Here is a 24,537-nt window from a genome sequence, read left to right as displayed (position 1 = left end):
TCCTCAGCCCCAAGCCCCGCCCTGAACAGGAGCTGGAAGCAAGGCCAGCACACGGGAGCCACACCCACGGAGGGAAGATGCCCAGTCTCTAAAGAACCCCACTTTCGGACCCGGTAGGGGGTGACTGCTGCCACTCATGCTTTCTTTGTGTGTGTGTGTCTAAAAATAGAAATACATAGGCCCGTTTTCCGGTTGTAAGTGCCCGGTGTTACGAATGCCTAACTCGGGGGATGCGGGCAGGTGGGTGAGGAGAGCTGCAATCCGCCCGCCTGTGAGCGACTCAGAGCAGCGCAGGGCAGCCTGCCCCACGTGGGGTTCCCGTGGGCAGAAGGAACATGGCCCTGGGGTGCCCACCTGGCAAGCCCCTTGGAGGCAGGCACCCCACGGGGCAGTGCAGGCTGCAGATGGTGGCCTGGGCCAGCGGGGGGAGGTGTACTTCTATCTACAGAGCAGGGCAGGGCGGGTGGGCGTGGGGGTGTGGCTGCACCTGCAAGAGGGACAGTGGAGGCCAGTCCCACAGTCCATCCCACAGCCTTCTCGGCCCGATATCGCAGCCCACTTCTTCTGAGCACCTGTTACACGACACCCACAGGACACCGCATCTTCCCTAAGAAGCGATCCCTACACGTGGCTGAGCTTTGGCCTAGACAGTGATGGCGAACCTATGACGCGTGTCAGCACTGACACGCGTAGCCATTTCTGATGACACACAGCTGCTGAGGCGGCCGCATGCCGAGGATGAAACATTTGCGAAATAATGTTTTTTCCTCAGTGACACACTACCCGAGTTATGCTCAGTTTTTTGGCGAAGTTTGACACACCAAGCTCAAAAGGTTGCCCATCACTGGCCTAGGAGAATTTCGTAACTGAAACGAATGTGGTGTGGTTTCTGTGGGGGCTGCGGACTGCACACCTGCAGGGCCCCCCTTCCTCGAACTCGCTGTGTGTGGGTGCCCTGCAGTGTCCCGTGCCCTGGAGCTGAGCGGGGCACAGGCTCTGCTCTGGATAACCAATCAGCAGCTCCCATGTGGCCCTCAGGGCCGCTGGCAGGACGAGCTACGTAACCGTGGCTCTCAGGGCCGAGGGAAGATGTGGGCCTCGAGAGGTAATTGTTGGAGCGTCAGGGGACGACAGCAGAGCACGAGCCAGCTGCGCAGGTGTCTTCTGAGCCCGGGCCCCTGCGACAGCACAGGTCCCGCCCGTGACGCTGGCCAGCGGTGGCCGGCTGGTACCTGGCTGGACGGTGAGAGACACCAGGGATCAACCAGCCTCCTCGGGGACGTCAGCACCAGCGCGGGAACGTGGCCGGGGCTGAGCCACGGATGAGCCACGACACAGGCCCGAGAGAAACGTCCTCCAAAAAGAATACGCGCCCTTGACCAGGAATCGAACCCGCGACCCTTTGGTCCCAGGGCCGATGCTCTGTAACCACTGAGTGAGGGCCACATACGCTAACCTGCTCTCAGGTGCTGAAGGCGGGGCAATGCTGAAAAGTTGTAATTATTCATTTTCCTTCCCAGACACGCCAGCCACGGAGCCTGGGGACACGGGGGCAATGCGTTGCCCAGGGACTTAGGAGATGACCGAGTGGGTATTGCTGCGTTCCCCTCTCCCCCCCGCATTCCCATGATTGTTTTTAAAATTTCTACCGATTTGGACTCGGTGTTTCCGGCTGAGCTAATGCCCTGGCCCGGGGGTGCCTTCCTTGGCAATATATAACTTGTGCATTTTAAACAGACAAACGAGGGATGATGGGTCCCTCTTTCCAAAATGAATCCGAAATCACTCCCCAGTAAGTGGTCACTGGTGACGGGGGAGGGGGTGGGGGAGGGGGAGAACTCAGGGACACTTCAGGTGGTGTCCTGGGATAAAGCACGGAGCACGGATTCGCCGGGGATGAAGGCATAGCATGGAGGGCCCCGGCTGGGGGCAGGGGAGGAGGGCGGGGCCCTGTAGGGGGAACATGGGAGCGCTGGAGCCAGACTGTGCTCATGGGAGCGCTGGGCAAACACCAGTTAGGCCTGGAAGTAACCGTACTTGTCAGGCAATCTGGGAGTCGAAGACCGGGCTGCGTACGCTGAGCGCCCCCACCCTGGCTGCTGACAATAAATAAAGCCAATGAGAAGGAAACTGCGAGGAAAGACTTTTCTGCTCATCGTCGGCTCTCTTGATTAAAGAGGACAAATTCAGGCCACAACCCCACCTGCAACTTTATAATTAGTCTTCCTTTTCAGTAACAGTGTGTATTCCCTTGGCTGGGTCTCTGAGTTCCGGCAGCTTTGTGGGGGTGGGGGTGGGGGGGGTGGGCAATACACGTGGAGCCTTTATTATCCTTTGGGCTGAGTCACAGCCCAGGAATATGTTGAAATTTGCATCGAGTCAGAGAGGAAAACTAAGAAGGGGGTTGGGAGGGGGGCGTTGGCTCTGGAATGAAAACACCCTGTTTGTGGCAGGAGCGGTGAAGGTTTAGGTCAGGGGTGGGGAACATCCTGGCCCTCGGGCCGTATGAGGCCTGTGAAATCATTTGGTCTGGCCCTGCCAAGGCATTAGGGTGAGTTAATTAAATGTCTGACCAAATATAGCAGGCTAATTTTTAAGTTGATCATTTTGTACGGCCCGAGAATGGTGTTATAAATATCCAAATGGCCCTTGGCAGACAAAAGGGTCCCCACCCCTGGTTTAGAGGGACAGTGGCGGTGTCTGCCATTGCGCCCGAATGTGGGCTGCCTTACGGTGCCATATTTAGAGTGTCACCGTTTTCAACAGAGATTATGGAAACTTCCAGGGACCATAGAAGGCAGGGTGACTGAGAGACAGGATGGAAAACCATGAAAACGGGCCAGAATGTCTATGGAACCCCTGGGTGTGGGAGGACGCTGTGCTTTCTCGGGGGATGAGGAAGGACCAGTCTGCGGGTGAGGCAGGACCTCAAAATGCACCCCAGAGGGGACCTCCCCGAGGGAGCCAGCATTTCTCAGGGCTCCCTGCGGAATGCAGACCCAGGAGGCCCGGAGGGGAAGGAAGACGGGACAGTAAGGAGACAGCTCCGTTGATGTCCTGTAAAGTGCCCTTGGACCGGATCCTATTTCCACCCTACAGTTTCCTTGGCTGGCCTCTGCAGATGGGCCTCTTCTGGGCTGAGAGTCAGAACGTCCGCCTGGGATCCAGGAGGGGAACTCGGGCCCATGTGCTTTCAGGACCAGCCCGGCTCCTGGGGGCCGAGAATTCAGTCCAATTTCACGGTCAAAATCCTAAAGGGGGAAGTTAACTTCGGGAGCAGGCACAGGCACCATGGGCTTTGCCAGCTGTTGTCTTCCTGAGAGTTGTTCTGTATAACCTGCTTTTCTGTGTTTATGAATGGAAGTATCGGGCCTGAAATGAAGATTGTACTGGGGACGAAAACCTAAATAATACACAAACCACTTTTAAAAATGTCCATCAAGTCTTAGCATCCCTGAGAAATAATGACCACATGAAGGCTGGCACCTTCTATCTTTTAATATCTAAAAGACGACTTTAGCCCTAACCGGCTTGGCTCAGGGGATAGAGCGTCGGCCTGCGGACTAAAAGGTCCCAGGTTCGATTCCGGTCAAGGGCATGTACCTTGGTGGTGGGCACATGCCCAGTAGGGAGTGTGCAGGAGGCAACTGATCGATGTTTCTCTCTCATCGATGTTTCTAACTCTCTATCCCTCTCCCTTCCTCTCTGTAAAAAAATCAATAATAATATATTAAAAAAATAAAAATAAAATACTACTTTAGTATTAAGAGGTGTAAGATGTGATGAGAGAGATCTAAAGGCCCGATCACCAGTGGCCTCCCACCCCGAGTCTCAGCCAGTGGTCTGCAGTGGCCTCCCTGCCCACGTGGCCTGGTGCTCCCTCCTCTCGGACCTCAGGCCTCCTCTCCTACTCCCTCTCCAGCTCCCGACTCTGCTCCAACCACACTGGCGCTTCCCTTCCTTGCCTTAATAACCATGGCAACATATCCCACCCCAGGGCCTTTGCACTTGCCGGTCCATTCCCTCTGCCTGGAATGCACATGGACATTCCTCGTTTCCTTCTCGTCTTAACTTTATTTGTACACAAGGCCCTCCTAGGCCATCCTAGCTAAAATGTCCATCCTCCCCGAGCACTGTATGTTCTTGTCCCACTTTGTTACTTTTCGTCTTAGCTTTTCAACTATTACATAGTTCCTTTTCTTTTTTTAAACGTGTCTACTGTCTCTCTTTCTTTAGACTGTGAGCTTGCTGAAGGTACAGGTCGTTGTCCATGGCTGTTACCATCGTAAGCGTGCGTTCAATAAGTATGTGTCTGATGAATAAACGATGGAGTCCATGGATGTAACTTGTCAGAAGGGTTGACTCTCCCCCCGCCCCCCGCCCCCAGAAACAAAGATTTCTTTGGGGGTAGCTCTGCTGCTCAACACAGGCATTTCTTTCCATTCTCCTGCCTCGGGCTCTTAGCTGATGGAGGGTCCAACTCCTTGTCCCCAGTACGTGAGTGCTGGCCACTATAAAAGCCGCCTAACAGCATGGTTTTCAGGTATAATGGCAGAGACCTGGTAGGTGCTCCCACCCTCCTTCCCCTCGCCGGGCTCACAGGTACATGCCCCTCTCAGCCTCCGCATCTCAGCGGGGGCCCCCGTGGGGTGCAGGCAGGAGTGATGAGTGCCACCTCTAGGCCTGGCCCCTAGGCGTTCCTGCCTCCGTCCTCCTGCTCTCTCCTCATTGGCCGGCTGAATAATGAGGAGTCAGTGGAGGAATTCAAGGCCCTAAAAGGTGGAGCCAATGGACGGAAGAAGCCTGGGTCCCTGAATCACCATGTGGATCCGAGTCCCCCTCCCCCACACCACGCAGGCCTGCGCCAAGAATGTGAAAGCAGCCTGCGCTGAGTGTTAAGCCACTGAGACTCTGAGGGGCTTGTTAAAACGGCAAGTGTGACTTACGCCAATACAGAGGTCAAGGCCACTATGTTAGAAGTGCCGCGGCGGGCAGCAACACACTCGGCTATCAGCTCGATGTACATTCCCACGAGAGACCACCTCTGCCTTTTCTTAGCTGGACGTCCAGCCTCATTGGACTTCCGCGGACGTTATAATGAGCTGCGACGGTGAGACGAGCGGAGACGGGAGGAGCCTTTACGCTGCTACAGGGACAGCGGGTACACACGGCAGCACCGGTGATTTCCGCAGACAAGCTCGCAGGGACCTACCCCGGCGCCGAGCCACTCAAACTCAGAGGCCACGTCGTCACCAGCGCGCAGGGGCTTTTGTGCGTAAGGTGACAGCCGTATCCCGTCTATTCTCCAGGATGCGGCTTTCAATTCGGGTTTTTGTGATCGGAAGAGAATTTCTGTACATACTGAATACAATTTCACCCGGGTCGGGGAGCCAGCCCAGCCCTGTCCTGCCACACTGCCGGGTCCTGGTATCTCGGCCCCCGCGGAGCGGAAGTGTTCGCATTGGATGGCAATAAACAAGCATGAAAGCACAGGAAAACGTTACCTGTCCAGCCAGCATTTCATATAACAGGACGCCATAGGCCCACCAGTCCACAGACTTCCCGTACGGCTGATAAGCGATTATCTGTGGGAAAACAAACACATCCATTACATTCAGAGGAAAATCAAAAAGCCCGCGTCAGGACAGGTAAGTCAGGCACGTGGGCATTCACACGGTTTGCAAAGGAGGGGGTGATAATTTATCTTTGGTTCCTACACCAAGGGAAGAATGCCCCTCAAATCGGGCACGCCAAGAACGGTCACCCCACCATTCACCGTCTCAAACCCCTTTGGAACTCATCTCCTGAATCCCCCCAGGACGCCACAGCGCCGTCTGAGGTCGATTTAATTATCCTCATTGGACGAACATATCTGGGCACTGAGGTGGATTTAATTTTTGGAAAAAGCAGAGGTCATTCAAAGCTTGAGTCTCATAAATAAGATAACCAAAGGAAGTAACAGAATTTCATTAAAAGTAATAAAGAAGATGATGATGATAATCATCATCAGCATAAAAAAGGAAAAGGGGAGGAGGAGTGACGAAAGTACAATTTCTAGTTTTCTTGTGATGCTCACAGAGGTACAATGATAGCTGCTGAATGACACAAGTTTCAAAATGCTTAAAAAGAGACATAACACGTAATATTCGGACCTTGTCCGATCTTGATTCTAACCAGCCAACTGTAAAAAAGAAAGCGGGAACATTTAAATGTGGTCCTGAGAGCAGGTGATCCTAAGGGGTTATTGCTGATATTGTTAGGCAGGATGAACGGTATGGTGATTAGTGTCCTAACACTGGCTTCGCTGCCTCGCAGGCAGGCTGCGCACCTAACACACAATCCCCAGGCCCAGGATCATGCCTGCGATTCCAGGTGAAGACATACTAACAGGCACTCGGCAGGACCGTCCTGCCATTTTGCATACGGATTTGACTTAGAAATGTTCCAGGGTATTTTTAAACATATTTTTATTGATTTCAGAGGGGAAGGGAGAGAGGGAGAGAGAGAAACATCAATGATGAGAGAGAATCATTGATTGGCTGCCCCCTGCACGCCCCCTACTAGGGATTGAGCATGCAACCTGGGCACGTGCCCTTGACCGCAATCGAACCTGGACCCTCCAGTCCGCAGGCCGCAGCTCTATCCACTGAGTCAAACCAGCTAGGGCCCAAGGTGTTTTTTTAAAAAAATATTTTTATTGATTTCAGAGAGGAAGGGAGAGGAAGAGAGAAATAGAAACATCAATGATGAGAGAGAATCATTGATTGGCTGCCTCCTGCATACCCCCTACTGGGAATGGAGCTCACAACCCAGGCATGTGCCCTGACCAGGAATTGAACCATGACCTCCTGGTTCACAGGTCAATGCTCAACCACTGAGCCACGCCTGCCGGCCCACGCATTTTTTTATTGGCCCACTATGTCTAATTAAGTGTCCTGGGACATAGACACACTCCCTGCCTGGCTGCCCATCCCCGGTGCTTTAAGGCAGCGCTACCACTTCTCCCGGTGGGATGCGAGGCACACCCGTGGCTCACTTCAGCGCAGGCGACGGCAAGAGGGTCCGGGCTTGGATTCGGTGGCTCTGTGGCCCATTTCCTCGACAAGAAAACCACACACAAAGGGGCCCACAGGGAGGCCGTCATTGCTTTTTAACAGGGCATTTGTTCTCTTCTGAAAACGTGGAAAACACACACACGAAGCACTAAAAACCCGACCCAAGTGCATCTCTGATCCATTACCCAGTGACCCGAAATGATGTCCCTCCAGGGCCCAGACAGGAAACCCCTGGGCCACCGCCTGCCCTGGCCAAGCCGAAGCACAAAAACTGTCCTTGGGAGAATAAAAGTCCGCCTGCCGAGCACTTGCCATCCGCCCGATGCTCTCCACACATTTTGTATGACCCCATGAGACAGAAATGATCGTTGTTCCCATTTTAGAGGTGAGAAAACCGAGGGGTAAGCGTTTGGGAGACTTGCCTGAAGCCCATCAGCTAACAGGTGGTGCTCAGAATAGCGACAGATTTGTCTTAAAAATACGATTTGTGGCTTTCAAAGATATGTAATCACTCCTACCGGGACTAATAAAATATTCATCAAAGGGCTTTGAGGATTAAAGATATGTGACATCATTATTTCACTTTAGCATCTGTATTTGAAAAGTACATGAATGAAATCTGTTGTTATAACTATATTAAAAGCAGTCCCTGTAATCTATTTTTAACAATCGGCTTTTTAGTGTTTTTGATTTTTTTTAAACCTTCACCTGAGGGTATGTTTATTGGTTTTAGAGAGAAGAGAAAGAGGAAAGAAGGGAAGTAGAGGGAGTGGGAGGGAGGGAGGGAGGGAGGGAGGGAGGGAGGGAGGGGGAGAGAGAGAGAGAGAGAGAAATATCAATGTGAGAGAGAAACATCAATTAGTTGCCTCCCACAACCTAGGTAAGGGCCCTGACGGGGAATCGAACCGCAATATTTTGGTGTACACGATGACACTCTAACCAACTGAGCCACCGGCCATGGCTTAGTAATTTGTTTTCAACATGGGCAGAGCTCAGGCACCTCGTCGCTGTGTGAACTGTGACGTCAGGGAACACTGGGGGCTGAAGGGGGCGGTCACACTTTAGTTCACATCCAATATTCTACAAATACCCGCGCCATCTTACCACCCAGGCCCCTCTGCATGGGTGGGGGAAATGCTTCCCTGTTCGGAGCGCTGTAGGAAATCCAGGGTATGGAAACCCTGTCTCTGGTCAGAGTGACTCACAAATCCTAAAAGCCAGGGCCACCTAACGTGGTTATTGTTTTTCTTACTTTTTCAACCTCGGTCCAACTTGGTTTTCATTTCCAAATCCCACAGTGTTACGCTCCGTGACTCCTGCTGGTAACACCCTCTCCTTCCTCCAAGGCCTGCGAAGGCACAGCGCCCCGGGCCACCGGCCCGTTCTTGGCGACAGCCTTCATCAGTCCCTGGAGCCCGGGAACCCAGCTCTCCGATCACAGCGGAGGACGACGGGTTCGGAATTTAGTGGGAGCTCTTCCTCCCGGAGAAGTTCGCCATCTGTGGCCGTGGCGGGCGCACCAGGTGAAACGGGACGGTCCGAAGATCTGTTCACGAGATCTGAGGCAAACTTACCAATGCAAACTCAGTTTTAGAACGAAGCATACGGCTCCCTCCATGAGCAGCTGCTGTTAAACACCTCCCGTTACCGCGAATCTCACTGCACGGGGAAACCGGGAGAGAGCCCAGGTGAAGAGAAAGCGTCAGGGACACCTGACTGGGGGTGCTGGCTCCACGGTGCCTTCCGCGTGAGCTGCCTAGACCTGCGCGTCCAGCACGGCAGCCCCTAGCCCAGTGATGGCGAACCTATGACACGCGTGTCAGCACTGACACGCGTAGCCATTTCTGATGACACGCGGCCGCATGCCGAGGATGAAACATTTGCTGCTCCTGAGGATGAAACATTTGCGACTAGAGTCTTGGAGTTAGTTTTTTCCTCAAAGTGACACACTACCCGAGTTATGCTCAGTTTTTTGGCGAAGTTTGACACACCAAGCTCCAAAGGTTGCCCATCACTGCCCTAGCCACTTGTGGCTCCCAAGCGTCTGAACTGTGGCTGCTGCAAGTGAGACAGGTACTGGATGAAAACGACACATCAGGTCTAAAGACAGCACCGAAAAATGCAAAGTAACTCATTCATCATGTTTCATTGTGGACATATGGAGTTAACATATTCTAATTAACTTCACCTGCTTCTCTTTTAACTCTGAAAGGGGGCTGCTGAATGCAGTTGCCTTGCATGTGTTTGTTGGGCAGTGCAGGTCTGGACACCCCCCCGCCCCTCCATCCCCCACCTGCCTGTTGGCCTAGGAGCCGGCCTCGGGCTCATCTGCCCCCATCGGGGCAGGTCTCTCCGGCACTTGTGGGCCAATGGAGGCCCCCATTGGGGGCAGTCTTGTGTGGGGGTGGGGAGCTGCCTGACGTCCTGAAACCCCAGGCAAGGGGCTGCCGGGGCAATTTGGCTTCTCACAGCAGAGGACCTCACAGAAGGAGAGGCTGGCTTGGCGAAAGGGGCTCGGGCGGGCAGACTTCCCGCAGCACGTGGGAGGCTGAACGTCAGCTGCCAGCACAGACCCAGCAGGGCCGCGGTCCTTCCGTTTACTGCTGTCTGTCATCGTGATCATTATGGTTATACTGACATGAGCCCATGGCTTGGGGGTGTGTCGGGATGTTATAAATGGCTGCCTGTCTTATAAAACTGAGCTATGAAGGAGCTTTCTCCCCGCCTGGGCGCAGGACCGGGAATGCAAGGGGTCAGGGGCAGCCTCGTGTCTCTTGCCAGGCCCAAGGCCCACAGCGGCGGGAAGACGGCGCTCTGAGGCCGTCCACCCTCCCCCCCCCCTTGGCCGGGCTGCACACTGGAAGGCCTCCCAACCAGGATGGGGCTGTGGGAGCTTCCTGGAAGCACAGGGCAGCTTGGTGAGGTCTGAGATGCTGCCGGGGATGGCAGCCATGAGGGTCACCAAGGTCACCATGACCTTCACCATGTGCCAGGCCCTCCAGCTCAGTGAGCTTATCCAGCCCTCACAGGACCTGACGAGGTAGGGGCGTCCCACGTCACAGAGGAGCACGCACGGCACAGAGAGGTTAAGTAGCTCGCTCAGGGCTGCACAGCTAGAAAGTGGCAAAGCCATTATGGGCAAAACTCAATCCTCAGAGTTGTACTTTGAGGAGGGTACTACGATGACCCCCATTTTACAGACGGCACCCCAAGTTCTTACAAGAGCAGAACGACAGCCCGAGTTCACTGCGCAACGATGAAGGGAAAGCGCCTGGAGTCAAACAGGAGGTGTCCCTCAGGGTGGACACTGCGTGGGGCTAGAATACAGCCCACCCCCGTCGGCCTGGCCAGGGCACTGTCATCGGCCCTCCTCTCTCGTCAAGTGGGCCTCAAACTCCGCCACCCCAGCCCTTGTCTCTGGCTTCCCTGGGGCGGCAGGTGACGGGCTGGTGCTCGGGGAGCACAGGCGGGACTCACAGCATGGCCACCACCTCCTCGGACAGAGAGCTGCTCACAATGCTAGCTGTGGCCCAGCTGGCGTGGCTCAGTGGTTGAGCATCGACCCATGAACCAGGAGATCACGGTTCGATTCCCGGTCAGGGCACATGCCTGGGTTGTGGGCTTGATTCTCAGTGTGGGACCTGCAGGAGGCAGCCAATCAATGATTCTCTCTCAGCATTGATGTTTCTATCTCTCTCTCCCTCTCCCTTCCTCTCTGAAATCAATAAAAAATATTTAATAAAAATGCGAGCTGTGCGTCCCAACAGACTCACTACTTGTGCGGCCGAGGAATGGGCTGGGAGCCAGCGATCCATTTGGGCCTGCAAGAGCTTTATTCGCGGACATAAAGCTTTTCCAGAACTGGGCGGTCTCCCAGTCCAGGGGTCTGTACAGAGGCCCCTGGTAACGGAGAAATCAGCGAGACACCGGGCGGGAATTGCCACGGAGGCACCAGGCAGCCATGTTCAGCCACAAGGATTTGTACAACATGCAACACCTGGTGATTTCCCCCTTAGATTGTCAAATAAAAACCGACAACAGCCGATGCAATAATTGCCATCTGGTGTGAATGAATCAAGATTATATATATTACTTTTTGTCAGATAGGAATTTCTCTTTGGTGTGCCGCAGAGTTTTGGGGACTAGTTTATGTGGCACGAGATGGAAAGGGTTGGACATCGCTACACTAGGGCCACGGGCCTGAACTTGGGGCCGGCGGCCCAGGGTCCCAGCCCTGCCACTTGCGACCTGGGAGCCGTGGACAGGCCACCTCGCCGCTCCAGTCTCCTTGTCCTTGTCTGTAAAACAGGGATGCTACCCCTCCCCTCGGACTGCTGTCAGAGTCAAACAAGATGACAGGTATCAGGGCGTGCTACATACGAGGAAGTGAGAGATCTCGCTCATGATGCCCAGCCCCTCCTCCCCATCGCAACTTTGCAAAATAAAAGACGAGCCAGAATGCAGACGGCTCTGACCCATTTTTACAGGATTTACAGGAATCCCCAAGCGAAGGGCCAATCGATGCAGCCCCCGAAACGGGGAGTGAAGAGCTGTCAGGCACCGTCGGGTTCTGGACCAGGAATGGACTGCGAGCCGCTCATTTGCACTCGGGAGGCAGGGAGGCCTTCTCTGGGCAGCAGCTCAGCCACATCCGTGGCCCCTCCTCTCAGGACCACAGCCACCCCAGGCGATCCGATCAGCCCGGGGTTCGAGCCCATGTCTGCCCAGAACTGGGGCCGTGGGAAAAATGAGTGACTCTCTTTGCACGTTAGGTTCGTCATCTGGAGCACAGGGCCAATGACAGCCCCTCCGCAGAGCTGACCGGAGGATGAAGGAGAGAAAACCAACACGGCGCTCGCTCGCCCTGGGTCTGCGCGTCCACAGAGGGGCAGTGACCCAAGGAGCTGGAGGGGGAGCCGATGGGACAGGAGGAAGGACCTGAGGCCGTTAGGCAGTGGTTTTGTGAACCCCGGGACTGCAGAGGGGCCTCCCGCAGCTCCCCAAGAGCAGGGAGGAGCTGATTCAGCTCTGAGGCTGAGCGAATGCAATCGGCGCATTTCCTTGAAAAGACGGGGGAGAGTGACACAATTTGAGGAGGAACCCAAAGAAAAGCCTGGCCTCGGCCCTTTAAACATTTCTGGGCCGGAGAGCGCCGCTTCCTGTTCTCTTGCGAAGTGGGAGTCACTGGCTCCTGACCTCCATAGAGGGAAACTGGCCTTTGCTAGAAAGAAAGGCGCCCTTCGCTTTATCACCCTCTTTCTGTAATCAGTGCTTTCTTGGCTCGCGCCCGCGCGGGCGTGTGTGGGGCGCGTGGGGCCGTGATTCAGAGGGGCTGGTCCCAGGGTGTCCGGAGCCGCCTGGCCTCTCTCTCCACCTCACTTCCCTGCTCTTCTCCGTCTGCCAAGTAATTTACTGCCTGGCTGCCTGGCTGCGGGCACCGTCTGAGTCTCTTCCTCATTTAGCTTTTACTCCTCTTTTATCCTCTGTCCCTCTCCACAAGCCTTTCCCCAACGGCCAGGAAAGGTCTCGGGATGCCAACCCTGGGGCACCTTGGCTGTCTGGGGGGCCCGGGCTGATGTCCACCAACCTTCGGGCACTCAGGGTCCCCGGCTGTCCTCTGCGCTCCATCCCCTGCCATCTGCCTCAGCCCCTGGCAGCCGTGGGAACCACCCTTCCAACAGCAGCTTCCAGAGCCCGCAGCTCTGCTCCGTGGTCTCCTGTGCCACAGCCGCCCCTTGGGAGGCAGCATGCCGCATCCAGCTGCCCCCAAGGCATCTGCCTGCCAGGCAGGGCTCCAGGCCCGGGGCGGGGCTCGGCAAGGAACAGGAGCTCAGGGTCTGCTGTGTGGAGCAGATAAGGAAGGAATACCTCGGTGCCTCAGCGGCTGATGAGCATCTGTAAGGGATGCAGGGCCACGGGGTCAGGGTGTGGGCGGGGCTGGAGGTCTGCAGTTCTGAACAGGATGGCCAGGAAAGGTGGCCTCCCCCAGGGGACATGTGAGCTGAGGCTGGAAGGCGGTGAGGGAGGGAGCCACGCGGACACCTAAGGAAGGACATCCCAGGTGGACGCTACAGCCTCCTGGTCCTCTGCCTCTGTGTACACCTCTTGGTCCTCTCTTTCCCTCCCATCCCTAATATGTGGCTCTTCCAGATGTGACCCTTGACCCCTCCTCAGAAGAGAGGTCACAGCTGATGGTCCACTGGCTGAATCTTACCTTTCTCTTAATATACACCAGAGTCAGCTTGAGCAATTAGGCAAATGTGACATAAAGATGCAGGCTCCTGCCGCTGTCATGGGCCATGCTGGGCTGGAAGGAGAAGCCGGGACCCCTGGGACAGGTCGTCAGCTCTAAACTCATCCGGCCCCCACACGGCCAGGGGTTTGCACATCTGCTCATGGCTGGCCGGCCACGGGGTGGCAGGGGCCCGCAGACTTCTCCTGGCCATTTTAGCCATGTTGGAGGTGCCAGCTGTTCCTGCCAAGGGGAATACCGTCTCGCCACGTCTCTAAACCCACGTCTCTCTAAACCCGGACAGTACTTCTAACTGCCTCCAGCCCCAGCCTCCTCCCAGGTTCCTCTGGGCTCTCCTTTCCTGTCCAGTGTGCCCAGGCACTTAGTAGGCACTTGCTAAACACCTGACTAAGGGATGCCACGTGAGGGAGAGGGACTTAAGTGTTGCTGGTTCATCCTTGGCTTCTGAGGGACCGGCTTGGCCTTAACAGCTGGAGTGAGATCCCACGTCACCGACCGCATTACAGGTGACCGGGGCTGACCCTGGCTCAGGGCTCTGCCTGCAGTTCAGGTGGAGGAATGTGCAACTTGGGTCACATCTGGAACTTGGTCACATGTGCAAATTGGCCTAAAGGATGTCAAAGAAAAGATGGGCTAGAACATCTGAGTGCTCTGGAGTTTCCTCCTACTTCTGGAGATGGTGCAAACATCTGGAAAGACTCCATACATGGGCTCTGGGGTCAGGTTGCCTTGGGCCCTAATCCCACCTTTGCATGTTACCGGCTGTGTGACCTCGGGCAGGTCATTTAACGCCTGCACATGCAGGAAATGTGACACGGCAGAAGACAGTCACTGCATCGCGGCTACACCCTTCGTGTGTGGTCTAACGCCCCCTCCACAGGCTGCAAGGGAGCATTCCACGTGGTACATTTTCAGAGAGCCTCGCTCCCGTCCCACAGGAGGGACACAGAGGTCCACCAGAGGCAGATGTTCTTCCTGCTGCTTCCCTCTCTTCCAGGAAGAGGGCAAGGCGAGCAACCAGAGTCTGATTCGTGGCTGGGAGACAGCTGGCTCTCGTACACCCCATAACTAACTTTCAGGTGGGGGTGAAGTCCAGATAAAGTGTTTGTGTGGCCTTGTCAAGGACTCTCACTGACCCAGAGAATTCTTTCCAGGTCAAAGCAAAGAGTACCTTTCATGTTGGCTTTAGGAATTACTTGGGTTTTTGTTGTTATTCTTCACCTGAGGGTATTTTTTCTATTGATTTTTAGAGTGGAAGGGAAGGAGGAAGGAAGGGAGAGAGAGCGAGAGCGAGAGAGAGAGAGAGGGGGGGGGGAAGAGAGAGAGAAAGAGAGAGAGAGACAGACATAGATTGGTTGCCTCCTGGACGTGCCCTGATAAGGGCCGGGGATAGAACCTGTAACCCAGGCACTCGCCCTTGCCCAGGAAAAGTGTGCGGCCCATGTTCTAATCACTGAACACTCGGGCATGGCCAGGAATGACTTTCTGATTAGTGCCCCTTATGTGGGTGACCATCTCAACTCCAAGATCACACCTGTTGGTGACCTTTTCTGCAGTAGCTCCTCTCCCCGGCTGAGGAGATGCCGTGGTACTAATCCATTTCAAGGTTTCTGAACAAACAGCCATAACTATTTAAGCCTCCGCTTTGCCTATGAGGGAAAAAGCCATCTAAGATCATTATTATGCCTCCACCTGACCGGACGATTTACACAGAGGCAGGATAATGTTGACCCTTGACCAAAGTCAGAAACCTTGACCCTAGGATGTCTCTCTCCACACCACAATGCCCCTGGGGGCCCTTAGGAGGAAAATGCTGGCAAAGGGGAAACAACCTCCAGCCACTATGGACTGAGCCCCCAAAGCAGCTCCGCTTAGTTCTCAGTGAAGGCTGACTGGAACCTAAACACGTTTCGGTTCCTGCTCGTCTCCCCTCCTCTAAGCTGTGAGCACTCTGAGGTCAGGGCCCTCGTCTGATACAGCCCTGCACCCTGGTGGCACCGCTCGGCCCAGGAAAGCATGCAGTGCTCTCTGAACACGTGACTCACTGCGGGGTGAGCAGCATTTAGTGTGGTGGGTGTGCAAAGGTCTGGAGGCGGTCCAGGGGTGGAGGCCTGATTCCAGCATATCTTAATAAGGTGGCCTCAGACCATTCCTGACCCTGCAGGCGCCTGCCCTGACACCCGGGCCTGATGTCACGTCCCTTACAGGCCTGGGTATGGGTTCGGAGGGAAAGTATGTAAGGGGTTTGGCACGTAGTAGACACTTAATGAACTTTGTTATTGCTTGTGCAGTGAGTATAAGGAGAGGAATGAGACTTACGGAAACGGAGGGTACTTAGGGCCAGCCCATGCTGTCTTCTGGGTATTAAGAGGCCCAAAGTTCGTTTTCCAAGCATCCCCCTCTGAGGCGTGTCCCAGCATCCCTCTCTCTGAGGGTTTGTTCCCAGCATCCCCCTCTGAGGGTGTGTTCCCAGCGTCCCAGCATCCCTCTCTCTGACAGTGTGTTCTCAGCCTCCCCCTCTGAGGGCGTGTCCCAGCATCCCTCTCTCTGAGGGCGCGTTCCCAGCATCCCTCTCTCTGAGGGCACGTTCCCAGCATCCCTCTCTCTGAGGGCGCGTTCCCAGCATCCCTCTCTCTGCCAGGTGTCCTCAGGATTCCTCTGTCTGAAAGCTTATTCCCAGGTTCCTAGCATGACATGGTCTGGGGGTGGGGTGGGGAGGTATTTCTACTGTAAGATCTCGCTATTCATGTTTGGAAATAGGACTATTTAAGCTCATGTTATGCCTGGAGATACTAATGTGTGAGCTCTTTGGGGAGAAAAATCCCAATAATTACTTACCAAGATAACATAATGCCTTTGCCCATGTAATTCAGAATTTAAGTTTCTACTCTGTTTCCACATGTTCTAGGAATATAACCAACAAAAAGCCCTTCACAAAGGGATAGACATCAGTGTTCCTTCTGGAACAATGGCTACTCCTGAGGGTTGACTAGGTGCCAAGCATCGTGTTAGGCACTTGACTCCTGAGAGCAACACTACACGGAGCTTATCTTTCTCCCAGCTTGCCCCTGCGGAAACGGGTTCAGAGAGGGCAAGGAGCTTGCCCGAGTTCCCACAGCCTGTACCTGAGAGTCAGGATGGAAGCTCACAGTGGTCTGACTTCTACGCTCATGTCATTCCCACGGTCCCGACTGCCTCCGAGAGAAACACCGGGGACAATATGTTGACTAAACACCATAAAGCTGTCACCAGCTGCCACGGAAAGCTGAGGGCTGGCCTGACTCTGAACCACCTCCTTGCAGCTGCTGGAGCCCGCTGGGAAGCGGCAGTTCACCCGCAGGGCTGTGTGTGGGCAGGGCTGTGTGTGGGCAGGGCTGTGTGTGGGCAGGGCTGTGTGTGGGCAGGGCTGTGTGCGGGCAGGCTGGCTGCACCGGCGCCTGGTTACAGCCTAGGAAGAAAAGCACTCAACACGCAGCACCGCGAAGACAAAGCCGCGTGGCCTCGGCTGTCAACATACAGACCTCAGAACCACTTTGCTCAGAACCACACGGGTGCGTTCGTCCCAGAATAGACACCGCGGTCAACGCCAACGTGCCCTTTCGGCACCAATCACTCTGATTCCCTGCAAAAGCCACGGCTGGAACCTCCTTCTGACCCAGTTTTCCCACGAAGAACATTCTGACAAGCCAGAGCCCTCCTTCCCTGCCCAGCTTCTTCAGTTGTTTGGACCATGACCACGAAATACATTTTACTGTGCAGCTGGCTCATGCGTGCACATAGGAGAGCAACGATCCAAAAAGTGAGGCGTGCACTGACGAGGTGGCACGAGCGTGCGTGTTTCTGTTCCCTGTTTTGCTGTGTAGCGCGTTCCGCCGTCACAGGCCCACACGGTGACTCGAGAACGGCTCCGCACCCCATGAGGGAGCAGTGGCTGCGGTTTGAAGGCGCTGGTCTAGGAAACAAGGAGGATGGGGGGGTCCCTACCTCTGGGGCGATGTAATCTGGGGTCCCACAGAAGGTTCTGGTCGTGACGCCGTCCATCATGTGCTCCTTGCACATCCCGAAGTCGGCGATCTTGATGTGCCCCTCCGAGTCCAGCATGACGTTATCTAACTTCAGGTCCCTGCGAGGAAGCGGCACAGCGTCAGCGCCCTGCCCACGGTGCGGGGAGCACGGTTCGCTCTGCAGCTGGTGAGGCACATATTTGACGAGCTGCCGCCTCAACGGGGCATGAACTACAAGTACCAGGGGAGTCGGGACCAGGAATTACTATTTTTTCATCTCCAGAGCCTAACACAGTGCCCAGGACACAGGAGGTTCTTAATAGATGGGTGTTGAATGAATGACTGAATGGCCGAACTAGCGAGTCCCCAACCATGGCTGCACAAGGGAATCACCAGAGATTCCGAGTTAGCAGATGTGGGACCGGCCAGTCGTCCGATTTAGGTGCATCCCACGCAGCGGGGTCTGACCCCAAACCAGGTGTGCAGACCACAGGCACAGAGCCACCCCACGGGTCCCACACGTGTCCCCTCTGCTGCCTAGGGCCACAGGCCCTTCCCATCTCTCTCCACTCAATGCTGGGAGACATTCTTCTCCCTTTGGCACCAGACCTCCACGACAGCTGACGACCAGAAGGATTTAATTCAGGAGCGTTTCCCTGGCCTCGCTCCCCCTCTTCCCCTTGTCCTCATCCAGCTGAGCATCTCACAGAAATCCTGTTTCCTTTGCTCCCTGACCTCCCTCCCGTATCCAAGGCAGAAGCGGGTGTGGTGGAGAGAGAAAAGCACGTTGTTTTTGTTTTTTTTTTTTGTGGGAAGCAGAAAGGAGGTGAATAGGTGAGGTCCCGAGATCAGAAGGTGGTTCCGATCGCCCGGAGGGTCCCAGCAGGTGTCTGTTGCCTCGGGGGTCATGGACTCCACGTCTTCAGTCCCCATCCCAGAATTACTCGCCCACCGAGACCCAGGGTCCAGCCAGATGCTCGGCTGCAGGGAGGGTGGGGAGTCCCGCCACGCACCTGTAAATGATGCCTCTTTTATGAAGGAAGAACAGCCCGATGGAAATCTCTGCTGCATAGAATCTGCAAGAGAAAGAGCTGGTCAGGCTCCTCTCGACTCCCGGAGGCTTGGTCCCCGTCCCGCCCCGTTCCGGGGCCGGGGAAGTGAGAGGATGCACAATCCGACTGTCAGAGGTTAGCATCGTCCCCTGCCTGCTCTTCCAGCCCCCCGCCCTTCCCTCTGCCACACATCGCTCCGACTTCCCCTACAAATGATACAGCTAATAAAATCCACGAGATGGGTTTAGCTCCTGCCCAGAAACAAGCACGTCTCGTCTGGGGCAGGTGGACAGGTAACTTACAAGAGAATTTCCTAATACAATCTTTGTTCAAAAACACTTTTTAAAAATGTACTTTTTATTTATTTCAGAGAGGGAGGGAGAGATAGAAACATCAATGATGGGAGAGAATCATGGATCAGCTGCTTCCTGCACACCCTACATTGAAGATCGAGCTAGCAACCCGGGCAGGGTACTGCCCGGGAATTGAACCCTGACCTCCTAGTTCATGGGTCGACACTCAACCACTGAGCCACACGGGCTGGGCCCTAATACAATCTTTTAAAGAGTGGCTATTAGCCTGGCTGGTATGACTTAGTGGTTGAGTGGCAATCCATGAACTAGGAGGTCAGGGTTTCGATTCCATTCAGGGCACATGCCTGGGTTGTGGGCTCAATCCCCAGTAGGGGGTGTGTAGGAGGCAGCTGATCCATGATTCTCTCTCATCATTGATGGTTCTCTCTTTCCCTCTGCCTTCCTTTCTCTGAAATCAATAAATATACACTGAGTGACCAGATTATGATCTCTGAACGAATAATAATTTGGCCACTCAGTATATATATGTGTGTATATATATTAGAGGCCCAGTGCATGAATTCATGCATGGGTGGGGTCTGGCCAGCTTGGCCAGGGGAAGGGGACATGGGCGGATGGCTGGCCTGCCTGCTGGTCGAACTCCTGGTAGAGGGGACAATTTGCATGTTGGCCTTTTATTATATAGGATACACACTGAGTGGCCAGATTATTATGCGTTCAGAGATCATAATAATCTGGCCACTCAGTGTATTTTTAAAAAGAGTGGCTGTTAGACTGCTCTATGCCCGGACTATGGCAGAGCTGATTTCCACGTTCCTCCTCTTGAACAGAATGCATTAGCGTTAAACACACCATTATTCCTGGAAGACAAAGTGGAGTGTGGGATGAGCTCCTGAGCTGGATTCCTCACCCCCACCTCTGCCCCGAGCGCCGGGATAAATGGGACACACGCCGTGACTCATGCCCGAGTTTACCCTTCTAAGTGATTCTTAATAGAAAGCAGTGATTGCCGTCACTTCAAAACCGTCCGCAGGTTCATGTCTGACACTCAGGATAAACGCTGGGAGAGGTTTAAAATTGGTATCGCATTTAGGAATCTGAAGTCTGAGGAGCCTCAGAACTGCCTGTGCGAACATCACACCCAGGAGGCCCCGGTGAGCACAGATATCTGTGTGAGCCGAGAACCCCGACCACAAGGACCAAACCCTTCACCGGTGTGTGTGTGTGTGTGTGTGTGTGTGTGTGTGTGTGTGTGTGTGTTCCTTCACCGGTGTGTGTGTGTGTGTGTGTGTGGGGGGGGGGTCCTTCACCGGTGTGTGTGTTGGGGGTGGGGGTGGGACCACCTCTGAGGGCGGGTGGGAGAGGGGAGAGATCGGAGAGAAATAAGAGACGGATTATAGGCGGCTTGGACAATATTTTTCGTGCTGTCTATCTTTTTAAAAATAAAACCTTCCTGGCAACACAAATACAATGAGAGGGGGCTGGCCCTTTATGTCACTTTATAACACCGGGTGGCTATTGCGCTCCATGCTCTTTAGCCCGGCTTCCCTCAACAATTCGAGCACGCTGAGGCTTTCTGACGGCCAACACGAGCGAGGGGGTGAGGGCAGGCGTTTCCGAAAGCTGAAGAGCAGGAAACCCGCCTGCACGTTTCCTATGCCCGCTAGCGGACTTCCCCAGCGGCCTGCGTGGGCCACCTTCCCCAGGGCAGACCCTGCACACAGGCCAGCGTCTCCGACTCAACTCTGCCGTGAACGTCGGCCAGAATCCTATGAACACGTGCCGACGGGACCCCTCGGGACACACGCCACCGTGGTCCCCGTGGAGGGGAAGGAAGAGCCGTGTGTTCAGCTCTGCTCCCTGTGTTGTCTGGGACCTCCTGGCCCCCGAGAAGGGGGGTGATTTCTCAGGCACCCACGTCCGCCCTCTGGACGGAAGACTCTCCGTCTCTCCCTGGAGCCAGGTCTGTCTCCCGTGTGGCTGAGGCGCATCCCGGCATCCAAGGCGCGTCCCAATGAAACCTTCCAAACGGGGCTCCCGATTCTCCCCGCAAACCCCTCCTCCTGGCTGGTTGGCCCCCCACACCTAAAATGGGGCGTCACCCGAAGAGGCTTCTCTCTGCTCACCCCCACAGTCGCCACGTCTGGTTCTCTTCCTCCAGAAGACACGAGTCCCTCCGCTTTGTTCTCTCTGCTCTCCACAGATTTCACCAGCCACACCGCCCCCCCATCTCCCCGCTCCTCTTGGCCAGACCTGCCTTCCCGTTCCCCGGCCAGGCACCCACTGGGTGTGTCACCCCGAGTACCCACTCCACTGCCCCTCCACATCCTGAGCCTTTGGGATGGGCAACCCCCAGGATGCTCTTCCCTCACTCCCCACTTTTTGGGGGTTTGCACGGTGTCCTGTGCCACCTTTAACATTATGGCGACTCTTACAATTGTCGAGTGAGTCCTCCCACTCCGGGCCAGAGGGTGAGCTCCCGGGGGCAGGGGCTGCTCTGCCTCCACCGTCCCGCTGCCTGGGGCGTGGTGGGTGTGCATAACCACGAGCCCAGTAACTGAGGGGCTGCGCCAATCAACAAGGGCGGACACACCAGCACCCCGATTTACAAGTAGTACATAAACCTCTCCTTAGGACACACGGAGATGGACCCCGCCAATAAACCTGCCCCCCCGGAACTGACAGCCCCCCGCAAACTGGGCAGAGCCCACCTGCATCTCTCACCCAGCCAGGAGTTCCCAGCGGGGGCCGCTGTGTGTCTAAACGAAGGGACTTAAACAAAATACTCACACTGCTTGTGGCTCCTTAAATTTTCCTACTTGCTGAATGTGGTACATGAGGTCCCCGCCGTTGACGTATTCCATGACGAAGTACAGCCGATCCTGAAGGCCAAGTGCGACAGGTGAGCTGAGTGGGGGAGGGCGCCCCTCACGCTTCCCAGACCAGGCGGGACTGTCTCTTAGGGAAATGTGGGCCACGCTGACGGGTCTGCTCAGGGCCGCCCTTCGACCGTCTTTTCCCAAGGAAAGAATACGTCACGGACCTACTGCGTGAGGGCCCTGGGGAGGTGGTCAGTACCTAACTTGGAAGTCACGGCCCCTCTGGTCACGCATGCTCCCTGTGACAGTCATGGCCTCAAACGGTCTACCCTTTGCTCCTACACACAGAACACCGTCCTAAGTCAGGGGCGACTGAGGAATCCATGGGGGCCAATTACTTAGTTTCAACCAGTGTCTCTGCTTCGCACTAATAGGCATGCGGGAGCAATGCAGTAATATGTTTAGCTGGGTGCTTCTGAAAACAGACCCTGTGAGACAGGCTGGGCGTGTGCATTACCAATGCTCAACCACATTCACTGCGGGGGAGGGGACCGCAAAGGGCGAGGCGAATCCAAAGCTCTTTTGCATCCGTAATACGCCCGTGTGGCTCTGATGTCCTCTGTTACTGGAATGCTAAGTGCTGGCCCCCGGAAGGGCACACACCACAGGACCAAATAAATGTGCACATGTATGAGGGCAGTACGCTGGGGCTGAGGGAGACAGAGCGGGGGCAGCAGGGACAGCACACCCCGGTGACAGCCGACTTCTGCTCTCTTCTAGAAAACAGGGCCGTTTCAGAGGTTATGAAACCTCCAAGTGTTGCCCAGGGAAGGAGAAATGATGAAGCTGCTGCCACGAGGCAGGAAACGGCGCTGGGAGCTTCCTTCTCCAGCCTTGCCGTTACCAACTTTAATTTCATCTTTATTTCTCTGCTTTGTAGCGTTCTGGAGCTTAATCAGCGTAACCAGGGTTACGGGATCCGGGCTGGGATTCAAGACGTGGCTCTCTCTTCCTCGCACATTGTCTCTCTCTCTCCTCAGTGCTACTCAGAGGCTGCTGGGGGCGGGGAGCTGCCCGGCCCGGGCCCCAGCGCGAGGCTGGCACACGATGGCCGCGCCCGGCTCTGCACCCCGCGTCTGATGTTGTGCGGCTGCACGGCCATTATGAGATTCTAAAAGCCAAGAGCTTTAAGGGGTGCCCCCCCCCCAACAGATTTTTAAAGGCAGACAGAAAACAGAAAGTCCATTTCTGGCCGAGGGGAATAAGGGAACAGTATCCACCACGCAGTAACGTTACAGTCACCGATTACCGAGCCCCATCTTAGCAAGCAGAGCGGCTGAGCGGAGGGGATGCTGCCAATGGGTGCCACCTCCGAGTTCCTATTTCCTGCAGGCCACGTGCAAGCACCATGCCGGGGCCCGGGCCCCGCCACTAGCTGATTAGCGCTCCGGAATATTCTCTGTCCTCTGCCTACTTCCACCATAGGACAGGGCTCGGCAAACTTTCTCCTTAAAGGGCCGGACAGTCATTATTGTAGGCTGTGTGCCTGTCTTGCCTCGACCCAACTCTGCCTTCGTAGCAGGAAGGCAGCCACGGACGACAGTGACCGCCTGGGCCTGGCGGGGCGCCAAGTAAGCGTCTCATGGCGCTGACACCTGGACTCCATCTACCTCTCACATGCCCCGAAATGGGACTCTTATTGCTCCTTAAGCCTTGCTTAGAGCTCATGGGCTGAACAGCACAGGCCAGATTGCCCACCCCTGCTGTGCGCACTGAAAAGGAACACACTCGTTCACAAAGCCGAGCCTCCTCAAGTCCCCAGGCAACGCCTGGCAGCTGGCTAGCTGGCCTGCTACCGAGCCAGCACGCTGCGTTATCTTACTGTTGTTCCGTCTCTCAGCCCCAGCCACTGCCTGGCAGGAAGAAAACCTTGGACACAAACGTTCGCTGAATTCAATGGAACGAATGCCAAGTCTCTAAGTAGGGCACACCACCAGGAGGGGACGCTCCTAATTGACCGCGGCACCGGGCGGGGAAGGCTGTCCCCGGTCACCTCTGCCGGGCGGGGAAGGCTCAGGGCTGAGCGGTCTCCAACCTTCTCTGCAAAAGCAGCGTGGAGCAGGAGCAGGACAGGGCTGGGGCTGGGGGCGGCCTGCGCGCGCGCGGTGTGCTGGGTCCTTACCACGGTCTGGAAGCAGGAGTGCAGCTGCGTCAGGAACGGGGGCTTGTCGAGCAGGGCCAGCACGCGCTTCTCCACCATGGTGCACTCCACGTCGTCGTCCTGGATCACCACGTCCTTCTTCAGGATCTTGATGGCATAGAGCTCTTCCGTGCCCTTCCTGTCGGCCAGCATCACCTGGGAGCAGAGGAGGGGCCGCCTGAGACGGGCTGGGCCCTCCTCCGGTGCTGGGGGCAGGGGCGGTGAGACAGGGCGTGCAGCTATGGGAACGTGGGATGGGAAAGTGTTCATAAAGTTCCACTTGATGTGCAAACTGTGAAACATCGCAGGTCACTGCCAAGTAAACCCCGCCCGCACGCTGTCATTTTTTAAGGCGGCGAGACTTGCACACTGTGCAGGCTGTCGCCACACGATGGCGCTGTTGCGGCTGCTAATAGGACCAGGCAACATCATCAGCGTTTTGGGGGTGGGACTGTGCATTTCCCAGGAGCATCCGGAGGGCAAAAAAGTGCCTGACTTTTAGAAGCTTCTCATGAGCCAGGAGCCAAGACAGAGAAGCAGGCAGGACGGCAATGAGTTCCTGCACTTAGGGTGAGATTTGGGGCCAGAAAAGCCAAACGCAGACACACGGGCTGAAGACGCCCAGCTCAGTATCTCGCGGTAATTCCACTCACTTACTACAAGTCAACGTGTAATTTCCAGGCGTGAAAGCTATTCACACGGCCAACACCGGGGAGCACCCGCTCTGCTCCGAGCACGGTGCTGCTCGGCGACCCCGCGGTCGCCGCTCGGATGCAGCTGTTTGTAATGAAATGAGGTGGGAAGCACCTGAGACGCAGGTACAGTTAGCGGGGGAACCTG

At 55.5% G+C, this 24,537-nt stretch overlaps 1 protein-coding gene across 1 annotated transcript in view; it reads right to left on the bottom strand.

Annotated features, from left to right (window-relative positions):
* The window catches only part of PRKCA (protein kinase C alpha), a 292,545-nt gene that overhangs the window by 20,776 nt on the left and 247,232 nt on the right, over nt 1-24,537 (bottom strand). The window contains exons 10-14 of the mRNA XM_079797205.1: nt 23,680-23,853; nt 21,469-21,560; nt 18,326-18,388; nt 17,293-17,431; nt 5,505-5,585 (exon numbers count right to left, since the gene is read on the bottom strand). Coding sequence (XP_079653331.1) covers nt 5,505-5,585; nt 17,293-17,431; nt 18,326-18,388; nt 21,469-21,560; nt 23,680-23,853 — 549 coding nt within the window. The remainder of the gene's footprint in view (nt 1-5,504; nt 5,586-17,292; nt 17,432-18,325; nt 18,389-21,468; nt 21,561-23,679; nt 23,854-24,537) is intronic.

This window comes from Cnephaeus nilssonii (genome assembly GCF_951640355.1).
Source record: "Cnephaeus nilssonii genome assembly, chromosome: 19".
Classification (NCBI taxonomy): domain Eukaryota; kingdom Metazoa; phylum Chordata; class Mammalia; order Chiroptera; family Vespertilionidae; genus Cnephaeus; species Cnephaeus nilssonii.
The sequence above is the reverse complement of the archived record's forward strand: the minus strand, read 5'-3'. Positions and strand labels throughout refer to the sequence as shown.